Source organism: Cloeon dipterum, chromosome X, assembly GCF_949628265.1.
Source record: "Cloeon dipterum chromosome X, ieCloDipt1.1, whole genome shotgun sequence".
Lineage (NCBI taxonomy): Eukaryota > Metazoa > Arthropoda > Insecta > Ephemeroptera > Baetidae > Cloeon > Cloeon dipterum.
The window spans coordinates 28,447,919-28,458,778 of record NC_088790.1 but is presented as its reverse complement, the minus strand read 5'-3'; the positions used below and the strand labels follow the sequence as shown (position 1 = coordinate 28,458,778).

Sequence of the window (10,860 nt, the reverse complement as noted above, 5' to 3'; positions counted from 1 at the left end):
AAAAATACCTCAAGTATGAGCTTGCTCCGAGAGAATTAAGTGATGCACTCGCTCGCGTGTCTGCTCGACCGCTGCAGGGCAATAATTATTAATTGTTGCAGCGACGAGGGCGGAGCAAAGGAAACCAGCCGTGCCGGTTGCATACTCTGCACGGCGCTCCCCATAACCGAGGCATGCTCGTTTATGGCAATTTTCCCAATTAGATTTTCGTGTAATGTAATTGCCCGCTGCTATACTGTAAACAATGCGAGCCACTAACGAACCACTAGAATCTTCTCCAGTAAAGATAAACATGTCACGGAAACTATTAAAAAAAAACCTCGACGAGTGGGATGGGAGCACCAAAAACAGCATTTTGGGTTGAACAAGTATTTCAGCTACTTGTTTTGCACTTACTCATTGCGCTGTTTGATTTGGAGTGGGACTCTCCAAACAGTATATAAACCCCGGCAAATAAGAAATGCAACATCTGCAACTGGAAATCATCTTGCTGTGCTACTTCGCCATGCGTATCTCTCTATGGGTTGTTGTGCTTGCTCTTCTCGCGCAAGCTTCTGCTGGAGTGAGTAAAACAGTATTTTTACTAAAAATACAGGCTTAGAATTAAATTGTACTTGGTAGTTTCTTTTTGCACAATTCACAGACACTTTTAGCACCGTCTTTGAGTTTTGAGTCTTAAAATTATTTTCATTCTCCATTTTTATGAATAGGTATAAGGAACAAAATATTTCATTGAAGGGAAAAATTATTAATTAGCAATTGCCAGAAGGAAACTCTAATCTAATTCCATTTGATTTTCGATGTTTAATGCAAAATATTATTTTAAATATAGAGGCAAACAGGAAACGCATGGTTTCCACGCGTTCAGTACATTTGCAGGTATGGCTCTTGATAAACTGTTTTCCATAAAATGAATATTTTTTAATCTTTGTATTAGTTATAATTTGCCTTAGGAAAAGCTGATTTAACCGATAAAATGCACATAATTAGATTGAATTTATTCTTTCTCACCCATCAGTAAAAAATACAAACCTAGAAATTGGCAACGAGACCGGCTTTTTGTATTCACGGAAAATTTGCATATTTGAAAACGGTCAAACTAAATCTTCAGATCTTTCTGATAGATTAAAATTTATTATAATTAATGGATTTATTTACCCACTCTCTTACTTCTGGTACAATTTTGCAATTCAGAAGATTAAAAAAATTGATATTTGATATTAAAATAGCGCATTTGCTACAATTTATAATTCTGTTAAATCCAATATTTTTTTGTTCAAAGGTCTCGAAAGGTCTGAATGATGATGCCAAAAATAAACTCCTTGGTGTAGCTGATGTCACAAAAGAATACACTCTGGAAGCACTGGTGCCGAAGTTAGATTCAGCATCAACTGCGACACCAATCAAAGAAATTCAAAACGGAAGAATTTTGGGAGGAAAACCTCTTACGGCAGCTACATTCCTGCCGCCGTTTACTGCCTATGTCTTTATTCAATCCTTCAATCTTGCTGGGGTTGTTATACAGGATTGTGGTGGTGTAATTTTGTCGCCCAATTGGGTGTTGACAGCCGCCCATTGCGTCGCGCTGTGAGTATAATCTGCAATTCCAACATGTCGCGTATTATCTAATTTTCTTCACTCAAAGGGCCAGATCTATTACTGTCTTTGCTGGGACAATAACGAATCCGACGGCAAGCAACGTTAAAAGTGAAGCCACGCCTCTAATTCATCCTGATTTTTCACTCAACTTAGTTACAAATGACATCGCTCTGCTTAGTTTAGAAACGCCGTTTACTCTTAGTGGTGAGAACAAATTAATTTTAATTGTTCCTGCATGAATTTTAATCATACTTGCAATTCTTTAGGAACTGTCGGGACAGCTCTACTGTCAACCGTCAATGCGACCGATGCGTTGGAATTGGACAATATTTTGTTTACGACAATGGGATTCGGTCCTGCTGATGACAGTAAGAAGTATAATTTTTGTTTTTTGAAATAATTTTATTTTATTTCAAACAGTTTCATCTTAAATTTTTTCAATATTTGTAGCCTAATTAAGACTTAGAGCTTTTAGACTTTCTTACATGTTGTGTTGATTAGAAATTTTAAATTAGATTAATATCGTAACTTTGAAGTTAATTTTCTGAGTTTTTCATTAAACATTTCTCAAAATGATTTTTTTTTTCATTTTTTGAGTAAAGTTCAATTTGAAGCCTTCAAGATTTCGAACCAAAATGCGAATTGATCGTTATTAATTTGCGAGGTATCGGAGATCAAAACCAATTTTTTTTTAGAATTTCCCAAACTATGCCAACGACAATTCACGAGTTCTAACTGTTAAAAATTAAAAAAAAACTGCACACCCAAAGACTCGTTTCAAGTCTCAACCTCCCGAATTTTATTAAAATTTCTCTCTTCATGCTAACGTTACCATATTTGGTTACTTATATTAATAGCTCTCAAATAATTGAACTTCGTAAGGGAAAAACTGATTTAAGAGAAAATAATGTATCGTTTCCATTTATATATCATCATTTCATGCATTTTTTAGCATCTCTTGTGGCCGCGAAGCCAACACTGAATGTTATCGATATGCAGAATATGAATAAGGAGACGTGCAACTTACACACAATAGGAATTTTTGTGGAGTACCCAGAAAACACGGGATGTTTGAGCACCGCTTCCGGAACTAAAGGAATCTGCTATGTAAGATTTGTATAAAAATCGTTTAATTGCAAAAATAATGGCATTTTGGGCTTGTGAATTTTTGTGAATGATTGAAGTCGGGCATGTGCCACCATTCTCAGTGGTGATGCGAGGCCTAAAGGAGCCGAATCTGTCGCTTTTTAGTTTGAGCGGAATTTACTTGCTATTAAAATTTATCTATTAATCCATACATCCCTAGTAAATCCGCACAGAGCCAAAATGCCATTCGACAGTTTAAATTTTTCATTTTTAATATGACCTGATAATATTTTTTTTAATATTTAGGCTGATGAAGGCGGACCTGTATTTTACACATCTCCAGATGAAAACACGGGTCAAATAATCGGCATCAACTCTCAAATGTTGGGCTGCCCACGTCGACAACCCAGTTCATTTACCTGGATTCATCCCTACATTACCTGGATCGAATCCACGACTCTTGAAAATTTTTCGTAATTCCGCGTAAAACATCATTATTTATTCTTGGTATTTTAAGGTGTGACCCTAATAAATAATTTTTAATTGAAATGATTGATTATTTGTTTCCTTTCTTTTTCATACATTAAGATCAAAATGTTGTTGCTTCTTTAATCACTTCGTCATTGTTTTGGCTTATTGGACCAAATTTCAGCAAGATTAAGTAACGATTGTGTTTTTTAAAAAATTATTTTTGTACAGTCACGTGAAATTACTAAAAAAATCTCCAGGTTCTCACACCACAAACCCAATGCAAATCCCGCACTCTACCCAGAACATTACTCCCAAACAGATTCTCGTGTAATGAATACATACCCGCTGCTAAAATGCGGGCCACGACTCGAATCTCTTGCAGTAAAGATAAAATTGTCACGAAAACTGCTACAAATTCTCGACAGGTATATATGGGAGAACTAAAAACAGCATTTTCGGGTTGAACAAGTATTGCCGCTAGTTGTTTTGCATCAATTACTCATTATGCTGTTTGATTTGGAAGGGACTCTCTAAACAGTATATAAACCCCGGCAAATAGAAGGTGCAACATATCTGCAATCTTGCTGCTGCCGCCGGCTTCACCATGCGTTCCTCCCTGTGGATTGTTGTGCTTGCTATTCTTGCGCAGGCTTCTGCTAGAGTGAGTAAACCTTTTCCTAATCAAAATACAGGTTTCAAACCAAATTTTATTTGGTATTTTCTTAGACACTTGGTATTACTTTTTAGTTATCTATGAGTTTAAAAAAAGTAAAAAATGTTTTGCTGAGAGACCTTTAAAATGTTTTAAAGTGGAATGATACTGGGCAACAATTGAAAATTATTTGAATTGTTGGATGCCATAAACAATTGATCGATCAACAATTTGCAATAATAAAAAAGGACCTTCCTACAGTAAAAATTCAAATTTTGCCCATTTTCTCCAAAATTTGCAGTGCTTGAACATATTTTCTTGGCACATTCCGATTCCTCTCGTCGAGATCTGTCCAACGATGAATGCCACTTGTTGGGGAAACTCTTGGTTTTGAAATTAAATCGGATTTCAAGTAAGGAGACAGCCATTACCATTTGAAAAGCACGGGAACTTTCCAGCCAATTTTCTCAAAAAATTACACTGCTTCTTAGGTCAATTTAGGCTTTAACTGAATCTTAGGGGACGAGTTTATACATTGACAACGAGCATTTTCCAGGCTTTTGCGGTATCATTCCTCTTTAAAGGTCATGATTTTGTTAGCAAAGTAAATTAATTGGTCCAGAAATTCTTTAGATCGGGGTTAGGATTGATGAATCGGTTAAAAACATTTTTTTGGGACATAATTTGGTATTTAATGATATTTTAGCAACTAACAATATTTAGACTGTTTCCCCGAGTAAGTTGAACTGTTTTTCAAAACATAATCCTTAAAACATTACATAAAAAATTATTTTGGAAATCCTTTTTGTCCTGTTTTCAACAAGTTTGACAATTTCATTAGGAGAATCGAAATAAAGGCCATGAGAGTGATTAAGTTCAAAATTTCCTTTAATGGAAAAAAAGAATAAATTTTGGTTCAAAGGTCTCAAAATGTCTGAAAGAAGATGCTGAAAAAACAGGCAACCTTGATGTAGAGGATTTCACTCTGGAAGCACTGCTGGCAGAAGCCAATTGTAATTATTATTTTAGTTTATTACACATATTATTTAAGCTTTAAATTTTTTAGACACAGAAACCGAAATCTTTCTCTCGAAGTTAGAGAGCATCACGAATTCTGGAGTTGATTCAACAACTGCGACGCCGATCAATGAAATTAAAAACGCAACTAATGGAAAGGGAAGAATTTTGGGAGGAAAACCTCTTACGGCTGCTACATTCGTGCCGCCGTACACTGCCTATGCATTTGTTCGAGCCTTGAATGCTGCTGGGGGTGTTATAAGGGAATGCGGGGGTGTAATTTTGTCGTCCGTTTGGGTGTTGACAGCCGCTCATTGCGTCGCGCTGTGAGCATAATCTGTGATTCCAATAACATGGCATATGTATCTAATTTTCATTATTTTAAGGGCAAAAGATATTACCGTCATTGCTGGGGAGACTGAGATTTCGATCTTACCCCTTGTAAAAAGTGGAGCCAAGGCGATAATTCATCCCGATTTTAGACTGAACTTCTTGACAAATGACATTGCTCTGCTCAGATTAGACACGCCGTTTGCGCTTAGTGGTGAGCAAAAATTAATTAAATAATTCCTGAATGCATTTAGATTTTATTTGCAATTCTAGGAACTGTCGGGACAGCTCTTCTGTCAACCGTCAAACCCACCGCTGCGTTGGACAATATTGTGTTTACGACAATGGGATTCGGTCCACCTGGTGACGGTAACTTATTATTGATTTTCAAATATTTCCACTATTATGATATTTTTTTACAAATTTTAGCAACCGTTTTGGACGTGGTGCCAGTACTGACTGTTGTGGAAATGCGGAATATGAAAAAGGCATCGTGCAACGCACCGGCAATTGGAGTTTTTGTGACGTACCCAGGAAACACGGGATGTTTGAGCACCGAGACCGGAAAAAAAGGAATCTGCTATGTAAGATTTCTATAAATAACTTATCCTTTGCAAATATATTGGCATTTTGAGCTTGTGAAGGAATAAAGCAATGAATGATGGTGGTATCAGTTTTTTGCTGCTGATGCGAGGCCTGAACTTTATAGTTAGATAACCTGTTATTTAAATTTATTTTGCTCCTTTTACCTAATTGTAAGATGCCATTAATCAATTCAAATTTCATTTTAATATGTTCTAAAACTAATGTTTCAATATTTAGGCTGACCCTGGTGGACCGGTTTTTCACACATCTCCAGAGGATATCACTGCCAAAATTATTGGCATCAACTCTCAATATATTGGCTGCCCAAGTCAACAACCCAGCTCGTTCACCTGGATTTTTCCCTACATTCCCTGGATCCAAGCCAAGACTTTTAAAAAATTGACGTGATGCTGCGGACATAATTATTATTTATTCCTATGCTATTTGAAGGTGGGACTCTTAATAAATAATTTTTAACTGAAATTATTGATTTGTTTCCTTTCTTTTTAGCACATCAAGAACCCAATATCATAAAATGTTGTTTCTTTTTTATCACTAAAATCTTCTAATTCCAATCACCTTAATAACATATTTTTTAAAAAGCATGATTGCCAAAAATTCCTGAAAGCCGAGCAGCATTTTTATTATTAGAAAAGTTGACAAATTCTCTTTCTTTAATTTGCAATGAGCAAATCAGGACCTAAAACAGTTTTTCATTTCAGAAATTTAGAAATGATTTAAGGGAAAAATTTCAATCAATTAAATTTGTAAAACATGAGAGTGCATCTCGAATTGACAACACAAATCGATCGATGGAAATTTTTGTACTTTCCGCATTCGCAATCGTCCAATAAAAACTTTCAATGCTTGGAATATTTTTTGGATCTTTGGGAGATTGAAAGAGGGTTGAATGATGAAGACTGATGAATTTAGATGAAGAATTTGGTTGGTATTGGTTTACAGTTGCAAATCCGATCGGATACTTAATCAAATACAAGAACTGAAATTGATTACAATAATAAGTTACAAATTCTTTTGTTTAACTGACGGTTGGACTCACCCCTTTGAATCGGGTTCTGCACTATTAAACGAATCACGTCAGCACCGTGTGGCTGACGGACGAAAACTAAATTCTTATTTTAAAATCATCTTTCTGCTGTTAAACAATAATGCAAAATTACAATAATTCAAACCGCCGACAATTGTTGGCTTCCAACTAAAAGGAGGACCGCGTTGTTGTTCCGCTACAGATCCTTAAAATTCCGACATATTGAAGAGTGTCTGCCAACCAAATTTCAGCTAAATTATTGAGCTATTTTAAAATCTCCATAGATTCCTAAAATAATAAAATCAAAAAATCCCCATTCTCGCATACAATATAATTAAACTCGATAGTTATTTCGTGAAAAACTAAATCGTCGAATGCAAAGAGCGTGCTTGTTTAAACGATTTTGAGCCAACGCTTTACCCCCAACACTGCTCCCAATCAGATTTTCGTGTAAAGTTATTGCCCGCTGCTTAAAAAAATGCGGGCCAACGGACGACTAGAATCTTCTCCAGTAAAGATAAACATGCCACGCAAATTACTTAAAAATCTCGACGGGTTGGATGGGAGCTCTAAAAACAGCATTTTCGAGTTGAACAAGTATTGCCGCTACTTGTTTTGCAATTACTCATTGTGCTGCTCGATTCGGAGTGGGACTCTCCAAACAGTATATAAACCCCAGGCAAATAAGAGGTGCAACATCCGCAACTGGGAATCATCTTGCTGCTGCTGCCAGCTTCGCTATGCGTAACTCCTTGTGGCTTGCCGTGCTTGCTCTTTTCGCGCTAGCTTCTGCTGGAGTGAGTAAACCTTTTTTAAATTAAATTACAGGTTTGAAACCAAATTTTATTACATATTTTGAATTTGCATTATTTTTTTGAAACTTGGCAACATTAGTGAGTTGTAGTTTAAAGATATATATATGCTGGCTTTTAACTGAATATTATTTTATGCTTTTTTAAGCTCACAAAAATGTTTAAACGTTCATTTTCACAGTAATTAAACCTCTTTTTAGATTTTAAATGGTTACCTTTTTAATTTACATTGACTAATGTATCTCTATTTTCGTGATCACGTCAAGAACAATTTTTTTTCAATCGGGTGAAAAATTATAAACTAGCAATTTTACACACCTGAAGTGTAGATAGAAACTGAAGCGGTAGTTTTTATCTAATTCCATAAATTTTAGAAATCTCTGATGCAAAAGTTTCTTTCAAATTTAGAGGGCTTCGGCACGTTCAATTAAAACTGTACCCCTTAAAATGTAAAAATTTGTGCATTCAGTTTAATGTGTCATGGCGTTTTCCTATCGAGGAAAATTTGATTTGATAGAAAAATACGCTTATTTATTAAATTAAAAAGTCTAAAAATTGGCAACAAGGAAAACTTTCTGTATCCATGGGAAATTAGCGAATTTGAAAAATTTCTTCTGAATGATTAAAATTGGTTATAATTAATGGATTTATTTAGCCATCTAGTACGATTTTGCGATTCTAAAGATTAAAAAAGATGAATATTTTGGTATAAAAAGCGGATCATCTAAATTATATGATTCTGTGTAGTCGTATTAATTAAAAAAAATATAATTTTTTGTTCAAAGGTCACGAATAAAGATTTGGAAGAAGATGCTAAAAAAGCAGTCATCTTTGATGTAGAGGATGTCACAAAAGAATACACTCTGGAAGCACTGGTGGCAGATGCCAATTGTAATTATTATTTTATATTTAATTTCACATTCCATATTTAATTTTTTAAATTTTTAGACACAGAAACCGAAATCTTCCTGTCAAACTTAGAGAGCACCACGAATTCTGGAGCTGTTTCAACAGCCGCGAAACCGATCTATCACAACGGAACGGAAGACAAAAGAATTTTGGGAGGAACACTTATTGATGATGCTGCTTTACTCGTGGCGCCGCTAAATTCCATTCTCTTTGTCCAAACTAAGAATGCTGCTGGGATTGTTTTAAATAATTGCGGTGGTGTATTGTTGTCGTCCATTTGGGGGTTGACGGCCGCTCATTGCGTCGCGCTGTGAGTACATTATGTAATTCCAATTTATGTTATGAATCTAATTTTCGTAATTTAAAGGGCCACTACTATTAATGTCTATGGTGGGCAGATTGCGGATCCGACGGCCGGAACCCCAACAAGCAGAGCCAAGGCCATAATTCATCCCAATTTTAGACTCAACTTCTTGACAGATAACATCGCTCTGCTTAATATATTGACACCGTTAGCACTTGGTGGTGAGTTAAAATTCAATCATTCCTGCAGACGTTTTAATTATAATATAATTGCAATTCCAGCATCTGTCGCGCCAGCTCTGCTGTCGCTCGCCAAACCCGCAACATTGGACAATATGGTGTTTACGACACTGGGATACGGTCTTGCTGATGACAGTAAGACATAATTTCTATTTTTGCGGCCTGAGTTTTTTAATATTTCGAGAATATTAGTGGCCTGAAAACGGACGCTAATGATTATTGAATGTTTTCGTCAATTTTATTCCCTTACAATTACATTTTGCCCGAATTTAAAACTGTAAAATATTGCAAAAACTGCGTACCCAAAGACTCGACTCTACCTCCCTAATTTTATAAAAATTTACTTATTCATGCAGACGGCACCTTTTTTTATATAGCTCCCAATTGATTTAATTAATTTCATTAGGAAGAAATTTATTATTGAGAAAATGATTTTCGGTTTCCTCTTATGACATTTGTTACAATTTTTAGATGTTTTCGACCCCGCGGCGGCAACACTGAGTCATGTCAACATGCAGAATATGAATAAGTTGACGTGCAACCAACAAACTTTAGGAATTTTTGTGACGTACCCAGCCAACACGGGTTGTTTGAGCACCGCTGGCGGAACTAAAGGGATCTGCAAGGTAAGGATTTTTAATAAATATCTTTTCGTTGCAAAAGTAAATGTGCATACATCCCTAGTAAATCTGCACAGAGCTAAGATGCCATTTGACAATTTAAATTACATACTGAATATGTTCTAAAATAATTTTTGATTATTTAGGTTGACCCTGGCGGACCTGTTTTCCACACAGGCCCGAATGATGACGTAGGGAAAATTATTGGCATCAACTCTCAAATTGTGGGCTGCCCACGTCAAGAACCCAGCTCATTCACCTGGATTAATCCCTACATTAAATGGATCCAAGACAAGACTTTTAAGAAATTTACGTAATGCTGCGGACATCATTATTATTTATTATTGGTTTTGGAAAGTGGGACCCAAATAAATAATTTTTAATTGAAATGATTGATTTGTTTCCTTTCTTTTGAATACCTCAAGAACATTATATCAAAATGTTGATTCTTCTTTGATCACTTCGTCTTGAATTGTTTGCTTCTGAGTTTTGTCTTCCTTTAAAAAAGGTCAGAAGCGAGGTAGCTCTTAAGATTTTAATGCAATTATTTTGAGATGTTTCTTCTAAATGGTACAAATTTGATATTCATCTTTTCTGGTCGACCTTAAATTATTTGAAACAGCCAGTTTTTTCAATTATTTTCGATCGCTTTTTTATCTCTTATTTGAAACAGCTCGTGAAGTTATTGGTCCTCTGCACCGGGATCTCTTATTGAACGCTGGATATTAACGGGGTACTTTTATCTTTGAATAAAAATATTTCGCGTAATGGACTGCTGAATTAGACACGGCAGATTAAAGGATGGGAGTGCCCAAAAAACAGCATGTCCGGGTCGAAAGGGTAGAGCAACTTCCTTGATTACAATTTATGTATGATTATCAATTTCATATATTTTTATGCGTTTGCACTCGCAGAATTGGGATTTTCTAAAACAAAATTATTTGACATTAAATTGTGTCCAAGGGGAGCGCACTATTTGATCCAAAAGACTTCATGTTTACTCTCGACCTCTTGAGAGTTTAAAAACGTAAGTTTCCTAAAGGTATGCATAGTCCAAAAGCGACATAATAATATTCTCCAAGGACCAAAGTTTGTCAATTTTGCATTGTTCAAAAATCCATCTCTGTTTTTTGCGCAAAAATCAGAATTGTTTTTCTGAATTTCTCACCGAAAAGGTGACATTTCGCG

At 35.6% G+C, this 10,860-nt stretch overlaps 2 protein-coding genes across 2 annotated transcripts; both read left to right on the top strand.

Moving 5' to 3' along the window:
• Window positions 1-460: 460 nt before the first annotated feature.
• Window positions 461-6,223, top strand: LOC135946376 (uncharacterized). Its single transcript, XM_065494586.1, has 13 exons — window positions 461-509; window positions 1,230-1,587; window positions 1,646-1,803; window positions 1,866-1,967; window positions 2,552-2,706; window positions 2,992-3,159; window positions 3,716-3,817; window positions 4,731-4,821; window positions 4,875-5,151; window positions 5,212-5,369; window positions 5,429-5,524; window positions 5,585-5,739; window positions 5,978-6,223. Exons 1-13 carry the CDS (start codon window positions 461-463, stop codon window positions 6,146-6,148), a joined length of 2,040 nt encoding a protein of 679 aa, XP_065350658.1. The 3' UTR covers window positions 6,149-6,223.
• Window positions 6,224-7,443: 1,220 nt separating this feature from the next.
• On the top strand, window positions 7,444-10,061 carry LOC135946115 (brachyurin-like). Its single transcript, XM_065494177.1, has 7 exons — window positions 7,444-7,585; window positions 8,386-8,491; window positions 8,549-8,819; window positions 8,877-9,034; window positions 9,095-9,187; window positions 9,524-9,678; window positions 9,819-10,061. The coding sequence occupies exons 1-7, from the start codon at window positions 7,529-7,531 to the stop codon at window positions 9,987-9,989; spliced, it is 1,011 nt and encodes a 336-aa protein (XP_065350249.1). The 5' UTR covers window positions 7,444-7,528; the 3' UTR covers window positions 9,990-10,061.
• The last annotated feature ends 799 nt before the right edge of the window (window positions 10,062-10,860 follow it).

Coding starts and splice junctions, on each gene's coding strand:
- LOC135946115 (XM_065494177.1), top strand. CDS start 7,529: ATGCGTAACTCCTTGTGGCTTGCCGTGCTTGCTCTTTTCGCGCTAGCT. Junction 8,820..8,876: donor GCCGCTCATTGCGTCGCGCT/GTGAGTACATTA, acceptor CGTAATTTAAAG/GGCCACTACTATTAATGTCT. Junction 9,188..9,523: donor ATACGGTCTTGCTGATGACA/GTAAGACATAAT, acceptor TACAATTTTTAG/ATGTTTTCGACCCCGCGGCG.
- LOC135946376 (XM_065494586.1), top strand. CDS start 461: ATGCAACATCTGCAACTGGAAATCATCTTGCTGTGCTACTTCGCCATG. Junction 1,968..2,551: donor ATTCGGTCCTGCTGATGACA/GTAAGAAGTATA, acceptor TGCATTTTTTAG/CATCTCTTGTGGCCGCGAAG. Junction 3,818..4,730: donor TTGCGCAGGCTTCTGCTAGA/GTGAGTAAACCT, acceptor TTTGGTTCAAAG/GTCTCAAAATGTCTGAAAGA.